This window comes from Triticum aestivum, chromosome 4D, assembly GCF_018294505.1.
Source record: "Triticum aestivum cultivar Chinese Spring chromosome 4D, IWGSC CS RefSeq v2.1, whole genome shotgun sequence".
NCBI classification, from domain to species: Eukaryota; Viridiplantae; Streptophyta; class Magnoliopsida; order Poales; family Poaceae; genus Triticum; species Triticum aestivum.
In genome coordinates, this window is record NC_057805.1 from 153,206,003 (window position 1) to 153,225,903 (window position 19,901).

General features: G+C 49.5%; 1 protein-coding gene and 1 long non-coding RNA gene across 2 annotated transcripts; both read right to left on the bottom strand.

Annotated features, from left to right (window-relative positions):
• Positions 1–777: 777 nt before the first annotated feature.
• On the bottom strand, positions 778–2,272 carry LOC123099815 (uncharacterized). Its single transcript, XM_044521893.1, has 3 exons — positions 1,368–2,272; positions 1,142–1,300; positions 778–1,057 (listed from the first exon to the last, which is right to left on the bottom strand). Exons 1-3 carry the CDS (start codon positions 2,255–2,257, stop codon positions 793–795), a joined length of 1,314 nt encoding a protein of 437 aa, XP_044377828.1. The 5' UTR covers positions 2,258–2,272; the 3' UTR covers positions 778–792.
• Positions 2,273–2,659: 387 nt separating this feature from the next.
• LOC123099816 (uncharacterized) lies at positions 2,660–5,100 on the bottom strand. The gene is made up of 3 exons (XR_006448239.1): positions 5,004–5,100; positions 4,465–4,573; positions 2,660–2,931 (listed from the first exon to the last, which is right to left on the bottom strand). It is a non-coding gene; the product is annotated as an uncharacterized lncRNA (long non-coding RNA).
• Positions 5,101–19,901: the final 14,801 nt, after the last annotated feature.

Below are 19,901 nucleotides of genomic sequence, written 5' to 3' on the forward strand. Positions count from 1 at the left end.
CGCCGGCCACCGTTGTACTTACTACTCTTTCTTCCTCACCGTTGCTCTCATGCTCCTCCTGCTGCCTTCGCCCTCTGCTCCCTGCGCCCCCTCCTTCCCCTGTTCAAACTCCTGCTGCCTCATGCTGCCCCACTGCTCCCTGCGCCCCCTCCTTCCCCTGTTCAAACTCCATGAGCTCCATTACCATAAGCTCAAAGTTGAAATGTAGAACGCCGTTGAACCAATGATCCAAATTGCATGAAACTTTCTCAGATTAGTCACATAGATATGAATGATTTACTATAATTTTTAGAATTTTTTCTGACAACTTTTAAATATCGGTCAAAATGTGGTCAAACTAGTCAAGCTCAAAGTTGAAATGCATTTTGCCGTTCAACCAATGATCAAAATTGCATGAAACTTTCCCAGATTAGTCGTACATATATGATTGAATTTCTGTAATTTTTAGAAATTTTTCTGGGTGGTTCAAAAAAATGTTCAAATTTTGGGCAGCATTTTGGCTCAATTTGGACAGCATTTTACCCGTTAATTCACTTCTGAAGATATGTATGCACAGAACAGAAAAATTCAAACATATATTTGGACATATTCATACACCATGACACAATATCAAGACAATATATTCTTACTGCCATGTTTTTGAACCAAAAGCACAAGGCCATAGTAACTAGCCATGTTACAACCAAAAGCATAAAGAAATAGTAGCTGCCATGCTGCCATGTTACATCCAAAGTGAAGGATGCTAAGTCTGTCATATTACAACCAAAAGTATAGAGAAGATCAAGCACATCACTAGTACTTCCTTCTCTTCGGGGTCAACTTTCTAGCTTTTGAGCTTGAGGCCATGTCGTATGCTATCATGGTGTCCTCCATGGTAGGGGTAGGTTTCTGCAACGCCTCATCAGCCAATGCCATGGCCAACATCCTTCTTGTCACTGGATTGGGACTTCCTTGGAGACTCTGTGGCATAGTGATCATGTGCCTTGTTGGAGTGACGGCCACATCAAGTTGTGGTGCTGCATGTGTTGCCTCGTCAGCCAACGCCGAAGCCAACATGCTGCATGTATAGAGAAATGTAATAAATGCAAGTTAAAATCGAAATGTAATAAGCCAACATTGCTATAGTATGTGGGTGTGTTACCTTCTTGTCACTGGATTGGGACTGCCTTGAAGACTTTGTGGCATAGTGATCATGTGCCTATTGGGAGTGACAACTTCAGGTTGTTGGGATGTCAATTCAGGTTCCGGTGCCGAGGCATCATCATCAGCTGGATATCTTGGTGCTCTCTTCTTTCTTTTCCTGCACATAAACAAGTTAGTACATAGTAAAACAAGTGATGAAATAAACATTGGTCATTTACAAGTACCTTGGCTTTGGTCCATTCAACGGACACGTGGACTGCCTATGGCCTAAAATGTGGCATCTTTTGCATCTATTCTTGCTGCCTAGCTGTTTTGGCTCTTTCTTCTTTTTAGGACCACCATCTCCACCTTCGAGGAAGCTCTTGTACCTGTTCTTTCTAGGCCTTCCAACACCTCTTTTCTTGTCTAATGGAGCCTCCATGTCAAATGGAAATTGTACATGTGGCCATTGAGACCTATCTGTCAATGGCTCAATCTCTCCAGCATATGCTGCCCGAAACTTCTCCAGAGAGAAATAGTCATGCACATAATCCTCCCATCTGGGGTTCCTTCTATCTAGCAAGAAAGCAAGTGCATGCTCACAAGGCTTCCCTGTGTGCTGCCACTCCAAGCACGTGCACTCGCTTTGGTCAGTTTTCACAACATGTCGCAAGTTGTATTTACTTGTGTCCCTCACCTCACAACTTGCAACTCCAGATTTCCCAACTTTCAAATGTTTAAGTCCCCTTGTCCTATTATGAATCTGTTGGATGATGGCTGGAATAATTTTTCCTTTCAGTTTCATCCCAATCTTTCTCCTTTTCTCATGAAGTTTCATGACTAGCTCTCTAAGAGTGTCAGCTAGCTCATCAGGTGGCAAATCTTTGTAATCTTTAATCCAACCATTAAAAGACTCGGCAAGGTTATTGTTGATGTAATCACATTTAATGGAGGGGTCAAACATGCATCTCATCCATTTTAAGCTGTGGTACCTTGAGAGATATTCATGCACATCAGGTGCTTCTGCTAGGATTTTATTCATGTGGTAGTTAAAAACTTGTGGCCTATATGCCCTAGCAGCTGGCCACATTCTGCCAAACACATCTCCTTGGAACTTTTTAGAGAAGTTAGCCATGAGATGCCTAAAACACTCCCTTTGATCTGCATGAGGGAATATTTTTTGGACTGCATTCTCTAAACCTTTACATGCATCCGTGCATATAGCTAGAGGGGAAACAGAACCTAATGCCTTGTTGAGTTGTGACATGAACCATGTCCAATTTTCATCGGTTTCACCATCAATGAATGCAAATGCTACAGGATACATCCAATTAGGCCCATCTAATGTTGTACAAGCGGCTAAGTGACCTCTCCATTTACCGGTGAGTGCAGTTGAGTCTATACTAAGATATGGTCTACAACCAGCTTTAAAGCCATCAATGCAAGATTTAAGAGCCATAAAGAATCGGTTAAAGCGAACTATACCGTTAACCATCTTCATATCCACCTCTACAATGCTTCCTGGGGATCTCTTCTCAACTTCTGCTTTGAAGTTAAACAAATATTGAAACTTTGCCTCATGCTACCATAAATCTCTTTTTGTGCTATATCTTTTCCTTTCCACACCGTATGATACTCAATTGTAGTGCCATATGTATCTTGCAAATTCTCCAACAGCTCTTTGCATCCAATTGTAGGGTCACTCTGTATAAGGGGTACGGTCCTCTGTGCTACCCATCCTTGAGATGTCATGTTGCTTTTTATCCTACCGGTAGAGGAGCACTTGTGCTTCACAGAAATCTTGGTAACCTGCAATACAATAGGAAGCCCATCAGATCATAGTATAAACATAGAAAAAACAGCAACAATAACAATGCTTAAAAGCCCATCATGACATAGGATAAACATAGAAAAAACATCAACAATAACAATGCTTAAAAGCCATCACATAGGATAAACACAGAAAAAACATGAACAATACTTCAAAAAAAACTTTAGTACCCTTATGCTTTGTCCATCGGTCCTCACTCTGGCTGTAATCCTCCATGGACAACCCGTGGCTCTACATTTGCCAAGATATCTTTTCTTATCAGTCTTATATCCCCAAATGTCAATCTCCCTTTTAATTCCATATTGTCTGATAGCCATCCTAAAATCTTTCATTGAAGGAAACAAAGCACCAAGATACATCTACGGGTTCTCTTTGTCATATGCAATCTCCTCATCTGGTGGCACACTATCATCCACGGGAATGGCAGCCTCAATGAAAAGCTGACGGTCCTCCTCATCGGTCATGTAAACTTCCTCACTAGGTGGAGAAGGTGGTGGCTCAGGGACCGCCTCATCGTTGATACCAAGAAGATCGCACATATTATCTTCGGTTATGGGAATGTCGACATCGTTAATACCAAGAGGATCACACATATTGTCTTCTTCAGTTATGGGAGGAGCTATCTCAATCAAGCTCCAATCTATGAGTGGTTCTTCCTGATTAACCACGGAGGACTCACATCTCTCAGTACTATCAACCACATCAAAAACAGTTTGAGATTGCATTGTGGCTGGGTGGTCAACATCATCCGGTGAAAACTCCACATCATCAGGAAAAACTCTATATTGACTACCCATTGTCTGTGCCATCTCGAAAGCTGACAAGTTTGAATTGTCAACAACCACAGAGGAGCTAGCAGTGCATTCTACAGATTTGTTAGTTGTCTTTTTTGGAGCAGCTGGCTTTTTCGGAGCAGCTCGCTGTTTGGGGGTAGCTGGCTTCTTGGGAGCTGGCTTTTTCGGAGCAGCTGGCTGTTTGGGGGTAGCTGGCTTTTTGGGAGCGCGCGGCTGTTCGGGAGCACGCGGCTGTTTGGGAGCAGCTGGCTGTTTTGGAGCCCTCTTTGCATTGGGTTCCTCCAATGTAACAACCTCAGCTAACAGAAATGATTTCTTGGCCTCAAAGTCCCAATGATTGCGAATAAAGTGGGAATTCAGTTGCTGACCATTAAGTACAAGATCAACTGTGCTCTCGACGGTGTCTAATGCAAACAACCGCAACTCCTGGCCTATCCCCATTTTGATATGTTCCGCCACAGCTTCATTGAAGCTAACCCATGACATACCAGAAATGTTGAAATCAAACACAACATCATGCTTGTCAACAACTTGCTCGCTTCCATCATCAAGCTTGTAGACATAACGAGCTACTCTAATAGTTAATGTGAACACCAACGGCGGTGGAGGCGGCCTACTCGACAATGACCAATAACGAACAATATACGATGGAGTTAGCGTCTATTCGCTAACGTGCATTCAGATGAGCACCAAAAAGAAGCTACTTTGCTTTCTCACCTGGGCTCGGGAACAAACAAAGGAGGAAAATCGAAGCCGTCTACTACGACGTGGTCACCTCTCTCTGGTTCAGCCATCTTCAACACCTAGCTCATCTGAGTTATGTGGTCTGTAACAACAAGAAATCAAGCAAAAATTATGAAATGTACACCAGCAAGTTTTCAATATTTGTTAACTTCAATATTTGTGGTAGAGGGTGCAACAGAAGCACAAACGTGAGAATTTATGGATCTCTTCTCAACAAATTTTGAAGCAGTAGAGGGCGCAACAGAAGCACAAACGTGAGAATTTTAGTCCCCACGCACACAGCAGGAGCACATGGCGAATTCAAGGTGCAGCAGCGGCCATCGACGCGCGGGCAAGCCGGGGGCTCTGCGGGGCGCCACGAGTCGGCGAGTCGCGGCGAGGCTCCGACCGGCCGCCGCCGCCGCTACCCTTGCTGGTCACCCTAACCCTAGGGCGCCGCCGAGGAGATGAGCAAGAGAGAAGAGAGGGAGGGCGCGGGAAAGTGGGAGGGAGTGGGAGAGAGAGAGACTCACCAGGGCCGCCGCCGTCGAGCACCACCAGGGACGCCGCCGCCGTCGTTGCCTCTGCTTGCGAGAGACAGAGCGAGGGGATGAGAACGAACGAACTCCTCTGTTCCTCCTGGTCAATTGATAGGAAGGGCAAATTAGTCCTTTTTTGTGGGACCCATGTGAGAGAGGGCAAAATATCAAAGACCCAGATAAAAAGTGTCATCAGATTAAATACAAAGTAACTAGTGGCAAAATAGCAAAGTCCCAAATAAGGGGTGGCAAATAATCAAATTCCCCGGAGAAGAGAGGCAAAAGCCAAAAGGTGCCATTTATTTTCAGGAAGGAGAAAAGTGAGGGGAGGATTTGGCACATCATTTGGGATGAGCATCTCCATTGCTCTTGTTTGGTTGTGGTTTGTTTGTTCCTAACGATGAAGGGTTGGAACAAGAGAGACAAAAAGTGCATTACTTGTCCCTGCTTTATCATAATATCCCAGCATCAGCATCAGGGTAGGTTAGAATAACCATGGCTCTTGGTTCCCCGCCTTTCTCATCTCCGTTCCCTAGACATCATGGCCTGCTGCTGGTTTAGCTAGCTTCCAGTGCAGTGAACTCCAACAAGTATGACAAATCACAAAGACTGAAGCCATGCAGGTGCGTGGATGCAACCCGTACTGTCACATGTAATCCATCCAAATACAGAGATCATCGAGGTGAAGCTCCCAACCCCACCCAATATCTCCGGAGGAAATCCTAGATTAGCTGATCGGATGACGACGGCATTCATGTGTCGTTACCCCCTTGGGGGCGGCATTTTTGGAGTTGCACTCGGTTTTGAGGGACCAGTGGATGGCTTCTTCGGTGGAGCGGTGTTTATTTTTACATACTCATGGCGACGGTTCTCGACGGCATGAAGCAGTGGAGGCTTGGCGTTATATATGTGGCGATGGACACGCGCAGGAGGTCGACGTTGTCTGGCGTCGTGGTGGCGTCGATGGTAGAGAGGCCTGACAAGGTCGATACGTCAGTACATGCTTTGAGGATGGATCGAGGGAAGATGGAGGTGACATCCCTTTGCAGCGTGTGCATGTGGTACTCACTGAGAGTGCGCCGGACCGGAGTGTTGCTGAGTCCCGCCTGTGTGGCTTTGGATGGGCATCCGACGTTAGATGTTAAGCTTTTGTGCGATGTCTGTTTGGTATTTGGCCCGGACATTCGGCACACCTTCATCAAGAGGATAGGAGTAGCGACAGGTGTCGTTTAGATGGTGGCCTCGGGCTTACTGTTGTATTTCTTTATAAGGTCTTTGTGAATAATAAATAATATGGCCGCATGCATCTCCCAGATGCAGAGGCCGGGAGTGATTCCTCTTTTTCTAAAAAAAATGTATAATGCATAATCCAACTCTGAGCGTACTATTTGTAAATGTGAACACGCAGACAGATTCTAAGTGCAGCTGCATGGTTCAGCTTTGATCTACTCCATGGCTCAATGCCTCAATGGCTGTTACATCTCGTCGCGGCTGCAGGCACATACATTGCCGTTCCTTTTTTGCTTCGTTCGGCCATGCAGGCAGGCAGGCAGGGGACATGGTGCATAAATGCTTGATGCCAGAGGTAGGTTATTCAGGGGTTTGGTTTCCAGCCACATATTGCCACATTTCGCCACACCTCATTTTAAGCAAGTTTGATCAAGTTAGGTGAGTGTTTGGTTCTAGCCACACCTAATGCAAGATTTTTTTTAATGAGCAGTGAACCCTACATGTTATAGACACAAAAAGTATGGTAAGATTCCCTTAGACAAGCCAAAGTATAGCTAACAATTTGAACAGCTCAAGTTAGGTAAGTATGACAAGTATGACAAAAAAATAATATGACAACACAAGGCAAACATAGTCACAATCCAAACAGCCCCTCAATTTACAACGGCCAGCAGGTTAGCTGAAGAGCTCCTGCATCGAGGATGCCTCGCTGGGTAGTGTACAGAAACTGTTGGCTTTCAGTTTTCACGTAGGCAGCTCCAGATCGCGCACGACACTAGTGTTGTATTTTAGGTCCGGCCAGGCCTGGTCTGTACAAAATCATCAGTGCATTGTGCGTGCATGCCTGTGAGCCAGACACTGCTGTATTGCATTGCATGCTCCGTTTGAGTGAGCTCGGTGAGAGCATCTACACCCGGACATTTTAAACCCGTCTCATACGCTCAGGCGGGCTGTTCGATCACTATTCAGTCACGAATTTTTGACCCAGACGGCCCCTCGAACGGCCGCTCAAACGCCCAGGCTGACCGGCACCCCATATTCAGCCCAAATACGGGACGGATATGGGGATGTCTGGACACGCCCGCCATGTCGGTCTGAAGGCGGGGTCCCAGGCGGAAACGCCCGAAAACCAGGCAGTCCGACGGACGCCGTGTCCGTCACCGCGGAGTGAACGCCGCGTGGGCGGCTCCGGCTCGACACCCAAGACCAGATACTACTATTTAAGCCGGCCGGCATCCCGCAACCCTAACCCATCCCCATCCACCCTCTCCGTGCCGTCAATCCGAACCCATCCACCTCCTCCCTCTCCCGCGCCGACGCTCTGCCCACGGTCAGACGCTTCGCCCACGCTCCGACACTCCGCCATGGTCCGGAGCAAGATCACCTACTATGCCATGCTGACGTCGGAGCGCCGCTACGAGATCCAACAGGAGATCCGGGTGAGGCAAGCTGCGCGCGCCGCCCGCATCGCTGCTGGGCTGCCTTCGGACTCGCTGGAGGCGGAGGAGGAGGAGGAGCAGCCGGGTGAAGAGGTGGAGGATGAGATGGCTCCGATGGATGTGGAGGAGTCAGAGGAGCTGGAACAGCAGGTGTCGGCCTTCAACTTGGAGCAGGCGGAGGCGGAGTTCGTCGTCGCCTAGTCCGACGAGATGGCGGAGCAGCAGGCCATCTTGGAGTCCATCCAGGATGAGTCCTATGTAGAGGCCAACGGGGGTTCCTCCGGCGGGAGCAGGCGGAGTCCGACGTGCTCTTCGCCGAGCTCGACGCGAAGATAGAGGCGGAGGAGGCCGGAGCGGAGCAGCCAGAGGAGCCGGAGCTGCAGCTGCCGCCCATGCTGCCAGAGCCGGGCATGGAGATCGTCGTGATTTCCGACGAGGAATAAGCTAGGATCGACGTAGTACACAGGTTCTATTTCTTCTTCATGTCTTTGTATAGATATAAGAATCTAGTATGAGATGTCCGGATGCAAGAAGTGAAATTTGTGGCGTGCCCGGTCACCGCCCGCGGACGCATCCGGGCACGCTCGCGGGCGTTTGAGGGGCCATATTTGTCATATGTGGCTGTAGATGCTCTGAGTGTGTCGATAAGGTAGCTCGCCTTCTTCGCCCCTCTTGGGCGACTCGGGTGGCTCCAAACCCTATATCGCTGACGGCTCTCCCCTCCCCCCTGACCTCGCTGCCACCGGTTAGCCCGGGCGGCGCCGCGACATTATCAAACACCCGCTTGTTCCTCTTTAACTATAAGAACCTTAAGGTGATGATGATGACCAGAGAACGAAGCTCTTGGAGCCATTCATGAATTGAACAAGTCGCCATAGGGGTGAACCGGTGTAGGCCCGCACGCAGCAAGATATATGGTACCAGAAAGACCTCGCAAGCATAAGGACCATGGCAAGGAGATCTGAGTGGGAGATGTCCTCTGGTGCCCCCCCCCCCCCCCCCGCTCCCGTGTCGCTCCCGCGCGGGCGGCCTGGGAGAAACCCTAGCCGCCTCCGGTTCCTCCCACCCTCATCCTTCTTTCTCCTCCCGCAGCCGCCGGAGGGCTTCGACGGGCAAAGCCCGCGCGGCGCTGGCGGCGGCGGGGGGACGGTTATTCCTCCTCTCGGCGGGACATGGCGGCACGGGGCGCGGTGTGGCGGTAGGGACTCGTGTGTGTCCAGTGGCGTGCGCCGGCGGGAGGTGGCGCTGTGAGGTGACGCGGGCGGCACGGTGGCTTGGGTGTCTGGCCGCGTGGGGATTGGCCGCTATTTTGTCCAAGGGAGCTCCAACGCCAGATCTGGCTCCCTTGGGGTGGCGGCTTCCTCGGCCAGCTGTCCGTGGCTACGTATGGGAGATGGCGGGTCGACACGGAGGTGCTGGGCAGCACAGCCATATGGAGGCGCGGTGCCCCGGGCCTGCTGCCTTGGTCGGTCTGGGGGGGGGGGGGTCCTCTGCTCCCAGATCTGGCTGCTCTAAGGTGGCGGCTTGCTCGGCCGTCGGTCAACGGGGCTGCGGATGGGGGTTGGCAGTGGTGCTGCCCGGTGAGGTCTGCTCTGATGGAGGTTGGTTGTGGTGGTTGACGGCATGGGATTGGATGTAGTGGGCAGAAGGGTCTACCCCGACTCCGGTTGTACAGGGGCTCGAGGTGAGCAATTGTGGCTTCGGATGCCTCCTTCTGGCCTAGCGGGGACGCTCGCCATGGTCTGATTGGAGGGTGGGAAGGTCTGCACTGTCGGACTCAGCGGCCGGCTCAGAAGACTAAGATGGTGCTCCAGGCAAAAGCCTAGTGTCGACCTGGTCGGCAACAATGATGGCGATGCTTTCGGGCGCCGTTTCCCTTCATGAAGGCGTCATTGGGGAGCTTCCATGCTTGCTCTTTCATGTGCACCGGGCGAAAGCCTAAGATCCTTCTCTGGATCGGACGACGACGGCATCTTCGATGGCGTTTCCCCTCTTGAGGGCGTTGTTTTGGAGCCATGGATCCGCGGTCGGTTGTCTGATATCTGGGTAGTAGAGGTTGTTGGGTGGTTGGTATGCTCGGTAGTGCGGTGGAAGTGATCTGTGGCGGCGACTGGTGCCTTGGTCATCCTGGTGCTGTTGGTTGACCTCTCTTGGGGGCTCGTGGAGACAGTGAGGTCTCGGTGTTCGGTGCCCTTCGACTGCACGTGAGGTTTTGTTGCTTTGCATAGTGCTCTGGCTCCCTCTATTTGTGATGGTGAGCATGGTGTGGCCTAGAGGAGGTGCACAGGCTGTCTCGGTGGAGCATTGCCCTTCGGCATGGTCAGTGGCTCTCTCTGTCGCGACGTGGCTAGGCAATGTGATGCCCTTCGATAGTGGCTGCGACTTCCTAGCTCTTCAAGGTGTGAATGATCGCAGGGCAGCGGGTGACTTCCTCTCTACGTCTTCTCGGCAATGAATCTCCTTTCGACTGATCCAACAAAGCTAGCTCCTGCTCTTCTCGGTTAGCCTAGTGGTGATGGGTGCTAAATTCTTGGTATTGGCTGCTTGTTGTAGCTTGTTTCCTGGTTCTTCTCTGTTGTCCCTTATTCCTTCTTGTGTGTGTTGGGTGCTACACTTGTGTAGCCGTTGTGTTTGTATCTCAGTCTTAATTATGATAATGAAAATGGTTCAGACCGGCATAAGCCCGCCATAGCTCTTTCAAGAAAAAAAATGTCCTCTGCCGCCTAACAACACAAGGCGCACGCCGGCGGATTTTGAGGCGGGTCTATCTTGGGCTTTGTTTGTATGGTGTGCACGGCTAGCTCTCAACACCCCTGGATTGTTTTTTTTTTTGGCGGGGAGAACTGAAGATCGCTCGACGTTTCATGTAGTACATGAGCCCTGGTGATGCGCTTAGCTTGTCTGCATGCAGCTGCCGCGCCCGTGATTTTAATTCATTCATGGCCGGTTAGGCCTGGTTTGTACTAACACTGCAATGCATGCCCCAACCTGATTTTCTGGCCGATGCAATTGAATGTGGCTCTAGTAGTAGTAGTAGCCAGGACTGTACGTCTGGACGTACGTACGTGAGCTAGCTCCATGATCCAGGCCATGGCGAAGGCGAACCAAACGCAACCAGAACCAGACCGATGCATTCATGGCGGCGTCTGCTGATGCTGATCGGCTTAGAAAATGGAGGCAGGATGTCTTAATGACGAGCCAGATCCTTGCTTATGGACAACGCTAGCTTTCATGGTCCCAAACACACAGGTTATGTACGTTTTCCGACACTTTACATGTTTGTAAGCCGATCGATCGAGGTCGCCACTGATCCTTGCCGAAAATAAAAACCGAGGTCGCTGTAGAACGCACCGACTGGCAGTAGTAGTACTAGGATCGATGGTGGATGTACGTGTCGAAGAGATATTTATCCATAGTACATGAAAGAACTGCCCATTGTAAACACCACTCCCGTCATCCCTTCATTCTAAAATAAGTGTCTTCATTTTAGTTAGGACCAACGGAGTAGAAGCGAACAAACACCTTGCCGTGCCGCTCTTCTCTGTGATATCTATTTTTTCTGTATATTATTGGCCGATGGTTGATTTTTTTAAAAGGTTTTTTGGGGAAGGGGGAGGCACATTTCTCTAGCTTGATGCCTTTGGTATTTTCCGTAAAATTTGATGGAGAGAGGAGTCTTGAAGGTTTGATAACACGCAATGGACAAAACAACATATCACAAGGCCGGTGAAACTCATGGCGCATGTGAATGTTAATTGGGCCCAAGTAGAATCCGTAATAAAAAAATCTTATCAGAAAGTTCGGTCCCGTCTGGTCTAGCTATGTACATCCATAAATTTGCCTCAAAATTCTCTAAAAAAAAGATTGCCTAAAAAAAGTCCATAAATGCAGAGGCCAGGAGGTTCAACCTTAAAAAAATTCCTATCAGGTTCATTTTAGCTCCTAAAAATATCCCCATGTCTCAACCCAGGCCTACGTGTACATCATATTTGCAGTAATTTAGCAATCGTTTAGGCAACATGCACATTACGAGTGATGCATACAATTTCATAAACAAGTGCGCAAAATTAATGCAGGTTCTAGACCGATAAAAGATTTAATATTCTCCTGGGGCACCATCTAGAAGTCAAATGCTAGCGCCTTGTGGCGACTGAGATCGTGGAGGTATGTCCTTGGCGTGGGCGCTTCATAGCCGTCTGTTTCATGTAGCTCTGTCTTGTTTGCTCTCTCGTGCATCATGATTTGTTGCAGAGTTTCTTGGTCTCCTCTGAGGATTCTTGCAACCTGTGCGTTAATTTTGGAAACTTCAAGACTTGGGTAGCCTTACAAAGTTCTTGTGAAAATTTTCCTAACACGAGTTAAAGCTTCAAATAAAAATTAGTACGCGTCTATGCCTACATAATAAATGACATCCTTTATTTCCGTTAGTAAGGCCTAAGCACATTTGTCAGTTGATAGTTTTTCTTTTGAGATGGAGGCAAAAGATTCGTGACCCGTCTGACAAGTACCATGGTCGATCGGCATGATATGGTATGTTATACTAACTGTAGTAATTTGATGATATATATATGCTTTATTGTTATACTTACAAATGCAAATTATCCGATGATATGCTTAGTGTAGAGTCCAATGATATGATGTTTGGAATCTAGTCGATGATATGCTTTAGTGTAGAGTCCGATCACATGCTTATTAGTGTAGAATCCAAGGAATTATTAATAGTGTAGATAATCCATATATACTTATTAGTAGAATTCATGCTTAGTACAAATGTGTAGTACTGTGTCTTTTGATAGTGTAGAAATCTGTGCATAATAGAAATGTATTTGCAAGAGTATCTGCGAGGCTATTTATTAATTGATATGTTTTTTATTCAGAAATTGCCAAAGAGCCTATCTATGAGTTGTGGTATCGAGCCTGATGAAGAAGGCTCAGCTGGACTACGGCTTACCGCAAGGGGCTCCGTCATCACCTGCACTTACCGCATGGACACGGACGGTCGCACACACTTAAACTCGGTTGGGTGGAAGAGATTCCTCGTTGGCAAGAATCTCCGTGTTGGACAGGCCATCCTAATTACTATCAGGAACAACCCACCGCCCAGGCTTGAGGATGATGATCGTCGTCGATATCATCTAGAACTACATATGTGTGTGTGGCTGTATGACTATATATACCTAGTAGAACTGCTATATATGTGTGGCTGTAAGACTACCTAGTACTGCTTCAGGATGCATATTGACTATATATGAAATTGTTATCTAGTACTACCTAGTACCTATAATGCTTTATGAAATTGATATCTAGTAGTACCTAGTATCTGGAAATTGCAGTTTATTGAAACTGAAATGGGGTAGGAAGCGGGGGGAAAATGATGAAAGATACAGCAGTAGCGCGTGTCGTGGTTCTAAGTCTGACAGTAGAATGGGGGTAGGGATGTAGAGGCAAGATCCTAGCTATGGAGAAGTTGTACGCACAAGTTTTACGAGTTCAGGCCCTTCTCAGAGGAAGTAATAGCCCTACGTCTCGGAGCCCGGAGGCGGTCGACTAGATTATATGCGTGTGTGTTACAGGGGGTGCGAACCGTTGTCCCAGAGGAGGGGGGTGGCTTATATAGAGTGCGCCAGGACCCCAGCTCCCCTCTGTTACACAGGGTTCAATGTTCATAAAGAAGGAGCGTTACAGGTAACGTCCGTAGTAAAGTGCTATAAATGACTATTAAGTCTAAGGGTAAATGCCTGACCGTTGCTGCGCGGAGTGGCTTTAGGTCTTCTGCACGTCGAGTGGTTTAGTGGTCGAGTGACCTAAATAAAGGGGGGGGGTCTCCGAGTGAATGGTAGGTCGAGTGGATTGCACTCGACACCTTTGTTGGGTCCCCTCTATTTACTCTTGAACTTCTTTGCTTCTAGGACAAGGACCTTAGGTAGGACGTATAGGTTAGGCCTATTACCCTACCCCAGGTCTATATCCTCATCATTAGCCCCCGAATGGATTGAGGCCCGAGTGAAAAGAAGGTTGAAGTTGACCTTGGTTTGACTCTCGCTGTCATCTCCAAATGGATGTCAGTTGTTGGAACTTCGGCTTCGTTTCAGTCGCCTTGATCGATTCAGAAATGGCCGACTGGTTTTTATGACGTCATCCGTCGAGTGTTATCCTTGACATGGAATCTTTGGTGTGATCGGTTGTAGAGGATCCCGGATTTCACGGGATTTGAAATTTTGGTTGAAGCGCGCCATGGTAAGCGGAGTAGATAAAATAGGAAGTTTCGATTTCCGTGCCACCTTTTTTGCTACGTATCCCGTGTGCGACTGTTAAGGGATTTGACAGGATCGTCCGGGCCCACGCGTCAGCCACTCGGAAGTAGGCCTTTAAAAGCGGCGAGGCCGAGGCGTCCGCACTGTGGGTGCCCATTCTCCTTCTTCTTCCTCTTGCTCCTTTACCTCGTTCAGCTTCTCCACTCTCGACGCCGCCGCTCCGCCGCCATGGGGAAGGAGAAAACAGCGGCGCTGGAACGCGCGAAGAAGGCGACGGGGGCGGCGAAAAGCAAGAAGATGAATCGGGGATCTTCATCGCACTCGGGGCTGCCGTCGGGCTGGATCCAGGGAGATTGGATCCGATCCTCACTTTGGCAGGAAGACTTGGACGATATGGCCGAGTTAGGGCTGATCGTCCATGAGTCCGCGCGGCTGCCGAGGGGGAAACGGAGCCACAGCCGCGACCGGGTGAGTGTGTTCTGCTCGCCACTCATGTCGACCGCGGCTTCTCGCTTCCTCCACACCCCTTCTTTCGAGGTTTCTTGAATTTCTTCGGGGCTCAACTCCATCATTTCACTCCCAGCACCATCACATACCTTGCCACATTCGTGTCCATGTGCGAGAATTTCCTGGGGTGTCGACCGCACTGGGGTCTTTTGAAGCACATTTTCACCATCCGCTCAAAAACAGTGAAGAAAGCAAACTCGAACGACGAGAAAACCCATGTTATCCAGATGTGTGGGGGTCTGGGTATTCAGAAGAGGAAGAGGAGTTCCTTCCCTTCGATGACTCTTCCTGAGTCGGTCAGGGGCTGGCAGTCGACTTGGTTCTATTGCCAGGATATCGTGACCCCAGGCCAGTCGACTGGACTTCCCCCTTTCTCTTTTGATCGTGTTCAAACTCCATCTTGGTTGAAAGTGACCGCCGCGGAGAAGGCGGAGACGGGCATGCTGGTCGAGAGAGTAGTTCAACTGATCAATCAAGGTGTCACCGGCATGGATCTGCTGGAGGTGTTCCTCAGTCGGCGCATTCAACCACTCCAAGCTCGTGACCACTCCATGTGGATGTACTCCGGGGCTGGTGATACCGCTCGGGTTCATCCGGATGAGGTGGCGGCCAAAACAGTGGCCTAGTGGCTGAGGGGCATCACCGGGAACAAGGACAGCCCCAGGGGCGCCAGGAGAGTCAACCCTTTCAGTGACAGCAACCAGCCAGACAAGGTTTGGCCACTACAACTGATTGAATTTGGATGTGTTTTCTGACTGTTTGTTGATCCGACTGATTTCCACTCGGCTCCTTGTTTTGTAGATTTATACAGAGATGTACTCAATGCCCAATGGCGAACAAGCTCTGGAGCAGGACCATGAAGGCAAGGACAACGCGGAGGAGAGCGGCGAGTGGGAGTCACTAGCTGACGATGATGAAGATGAGAGCGATGAGTCGGACGACGAGGAGGTAGCCGACTCACCACCTCGTTCCGAACGTCGATCCAAGCAGCACCATGATCCCGCGGGCACGTGCGGCAAGGCTGTGGCCTCGAGCGCTCCATCTCAAAAGCACGCTCGGTCTTCGACTCCAGAATTGGCTGACAAGGTCACCAAGCAGCCCGAGATCAATCCTTCGAAGGCTCGGAAGACCTTGCCTAGAATCAACATGGATGTTCGTGTTGCTTTTGGGTAAATGTTCTCCCTGTATTTTCTTGTTCTGACCGATTCTCTTATACTGACCGAGTGGATGATTAACCTTTACAGCCCGGCCTCGACTGCGACTGATATGGATATCGACAAGACCCCAGACGACGAGGAAACCGACGACGCAGCTTCCTCCAAAGCCAGTAAGTCTGCCCGACTCGAATTTATTTGGACCACTCGATTGTTTGTCAGCTATCTCTTTGACTTTCTCTGTTTGTTGCAGCACCACGTGATGTTGTTGTGCTCCCGGACGATGAAGAAGAAGTACCGCTAAGGGGAAGGAGGAGGAGGGACAAGGAACTGAGCGAGAAAGCGCCTGAGGCCCAGGTTCCTCGGTCGACTGAGATGCCTGGGACGGCAGTCGAGCGATCGACAGATCCGGCACGTACCAACGTCACTTTCGCTATCCCGCTATCGACTGATTGCCCATTAGGATCAGCTGCTCAGACCTCTGCTGCACCAATACAACTCCATGCATCAGACCAAGCGGTTGCTCCGACTGCTCTGCCATCATCGCTTTTCACTGCGTATCAAACCCCGGACGACCCACCGACTGCCGCCAAGGAAGCTCTTCTTCAGTTGAACCTTGTGATGGGGCAAATGAAAGTGGTGCATGAGGCCAGTCAGGTGGCCTTCAACGCCGGAGCTGCTCTGCAGACCAATGTCCAGGTTAGTTGATTTCTGATTGATCATCTTTCTCATCCGATCACCCATTGGGGTGTGACTGTTTTGAAGTTACACGAGTCAATTTGAGTCGTCTTGAATTGAATCTTTGAACTAGTGGGGGCACTCTTAGTGCACCCACTGAGTGTAGTCCCCGAGACCATAGTTGACTGCGGGCAGTCGACTGTGGTCTGAGAATCTGAATTTTGTCACTCGGTCTGGACTGGCCAGGTCGAATGACACTAGAACCAGTGGGGGCACGCTATGTGCACCCACTGGGTGTAGTCCCCGAGACCGTGGTTGACTGTGGGCAGTCGACGATGGTCTGAGAACTGCTTTTTCTACTCTCGCGTTGGGCAGACCATGTCGAGTGTTTACTCAAACCAGTGGGGGCACGCTAAGTGCACCCACTGGGTGTAGTCCCCGAGACTGCCGTTGAATGTTTGATTCGGCGGTAGTCTTAGAGTAGCTATCACTGTGATGTGTTTTTATCTCGGTCAACTGATATGGCTTATACTGCAGAAATCTTGTGATCTTGGGCTCAGCTTTCCATAATGAACAAGCAGCAAATCAGCCTCAACCTTGATCTGGAATTGGCCAAGAAGAATCTCAAGACTGCTCGTGATGAAGTAGCTGCCATGGGAGGTAACCAGTCGTCAACTGTCTTTCTCACTGCTGGCACTTTTCCTTTCCATTTTTTGAACCGAGTGACTCCACTCGAGCAGATGTATGTAGTGAAAACCGTCAACTCCAAGCCCGTATGAAGAATGTTATTTCTTTAGAGAAAATGAAGCAGGCTTTGGAGAAGAAGGATCTGGATCTTGCTGCTGCACAGAAGGAAGCGTGAGAGAAAACATCGCTTGCTGACAAGAAGCTTGCTTCAGTCGGCAAGTTAGAAGAGGAGAACTCCAAACTGAAGACTGCTGTCTTTGACGCCAATCGGGAGGTCGAGCGACTGAAGAAAGACAAGGACAAGCTGACTGACGAGCTTGGGAGCCTCAAGGCCAAGAAAGGCGAGTTGGAGTCTTATCTGGGCCAGCTTGCTGCAAACTGGTCCTAAAACTTGAAGGTACTGATGATTGACTGACTTATTACGGTCGACTATCAAGCTTGATTATATCATCGACTCACCATTTACTCAACTATGTAGAGCTTTGCCAAGACTTTGAAGCGGAAACTGGGCGGGTCGAGACGGGTCTCGATCCCATAAATTGTCCAGTTAAGGATGATTTTGCGATGAATGTGCTGCGGTTGGAATCTCGCATGGACAGCGCGGTTGCTTATCTTGCCCGCCTGAAGGCAGCGATAACTCAGGTTGATACTGAACTCTGGCCTCAGGCGGAACTGTCTCAAGACCTCGAGTCTCTGATGGCTCGACTGAATCAAATACCTGACCGAGTGCAAGACTGGAAGAAGTCATCTGTTCGCTGTGGCGCTGATGTCGCGTTGTCCTTGGTCCGAGTGCACTGCAAAGACGTCAAAGAAGACAAGCTAGCGGAGCTCAAGGTTGCTAACACAAAGAGGCATACCTTCCAATCCTTCATGGACACTTTCCTTGACGCCACCACTCGCATTGCAGACAGCATAGACCTTGACAGTTTCTGCGACCCAGCTAGTCCTTCTCCTGACGCGTGACCGAGAAACATTATACTCCACCTTTATTTGCCTCAGGATGCCGAGTGATTGTGTAATCGTTAAACTTCTTCGGGCTTGATGCTCGAATACTTTTGATCCGTCGTCCGAAACTTTAGGATTTATCTGAACTTGGTTTATCTCTGAACATGCTTATGTTTTGCCTTCGAGTGGAATTCGCTTTTCAATTGGAATAATCTTTGTACTTGAGATGCAGCTATTGTACTTATGGGGCAACTCCGAGGAGAAGGTTGCAGTCGACCTGCACCTCGCCGTCCTTGCGGATAGGGAGGGAGCACACGTTGTACTTGTGGCGCAGCTCCAAAGGAGAAGGTCGCAGTCAACCTGCACCTCGTCGTCCTTGCGGATAGGGAGGGAGCACACGTTGTACTTGTGGCGCAGCTCCGAAGGAGAAGGTTTCAGTCGACCTGCACCTCGTCGTCCTTGCGGATAGGGATGGAGCGCACGTTGTACTTGTGGCGCAGCTCCGAAGGAGAAGGTTGCAGTCGACCTGCATCTCGCCGTCCTTGCGGATAAAGATGGAGCGCACGTTGTACTTGTGGCGCAGCTCCGAAGGAGAAGGTTTCAGCCGACCTGTACCTCGTCATCCTTGCGGATAGGGATGGAGCGCACGTTGTACTTGTGGCGCAGCTCTGAAGGAGAAGGTTTCAGTCGACCTGCACCTCGTGGTCCTTGCAGATTGGGATGGAGCGTACGTTGTACTTGTGACGCAGCTCCGAAGGAGAAGGTTTCAGTCGACCTGCACCTCGTCGTCCTTGCGGATAGGGATGGGTTTCAAACTTGGGCGAGTACTGGACTGCAGCTAAGCCCCCGAGTGGGAGGGTTGCTCACCACTCGGTAGGATTTTTCAAACTTAGGCGAGTACTGGACTGCAGCTAAGCCCCCGAGTGGGAGGGTTGCTCACCACTCGGTAGGATTTTTCAAACTTAGGCGAGTACTGGACTGCAGCTAAGCCCCCCAGTGAGAGGCTTGCTCGTCACTCGGTAGGATTTTTCAAACTTAGGCGAAGCGGATTCGCGGCTAAGCCCCCGAGTGAGAGGCTTGCTCACCACTCGGTAGGATTTTTCAAACTTTGGGCGAAACGGATTCGCGGCAAAGTCACCGACTGGGGCATTTCAGACGCAAACAAAAGCAACAACAACCATTTAGGAAGACTGTAAAGCTCTTGTCTTTGATAAACAAACTACAAAGGTATTTCTTATTACATCTCATCCGAATGAGTACTTAAGTATAAAAGGGGCGGAGCAGCTCCGCGTTCCAAGCCCGTGGCTCGTCTTTATGATGCTCGACATTGTAAAGATGGTATGCTCCATTGTGGAGAACTCTAGTGACAATGAAGGGACCTTCCCAAGTAGGGGCGAGCTTGTGTGGTTTATGTTGATCCACTCGAAGAACCAAGTCTCCCTCTTGAAAGGCTCGGCCCCTCACGTTCCTGGCGTGGAATCGACGCAAGTCTTGCTGATAAATGGTCGACCGGATTAAGGCCATCTCTCTTTCCTCCTCTAGGAGATCGACTGCGTCCTGCCGGGCCTGTTCTGCTTTATCTTCAGAGAAGAGCTCGACTCGGGGTGCATTGTGAAGCAAGTCACTCGGTAGAACAGCTTCAGCTCCATAAACCAAGAAGAATGGAGTTCGGTCAGTCGACCGATTGGGAGTTGTCCTCAATCTCCAAAGAACTAATGGAAGTTCATCGACCCAGGCGCCTGCTGCGTGCTTGAGATCACGCATCAGTCGGGGTTTCAGTCCTTTGAGAATCAAGCCATTTGCTCTTTCTAGTTGTCCATTCGACTGGGGGTGGGCGACTGAAGCATAGTCGACTCGTGTGCCTTGGGAAGCACAGAAGGCTCTGAACTCATCAGAATCGAAGTTCGACCCGTTGTCAGTGATGATGTTGTGCGGAACTCCATATCTGAATGTTAATTCTCTGATGAAGCTGACGGCAGTACTGGCTTCAAGATTATT

Bases quoted from the DNA above. Each gene is read 5' to 3' on its own strand.
- LOC123099815 (XM_044521893.1), bottom strand. From the start codon at position 2,257: ATGGCTAACTTCTCTAAAAAGTTCCAAGGAGATGTGTTTGGCAGAATG. The intron at 1,301-1,367 runs GTACTTGTAAAT...GTTTATGTGCAG, and splicing joins TTGAATGGACCAAAGCCAAG to GAAAAGAAAGAAGAGAGCAC. The intron at 1,058-1,141 runs GTAACACACCCA...CTATACATGCAG, and splicing joins CCCAATCCAGTGACAAGAAG to CATGTTGGCTTCGGCGTTGG.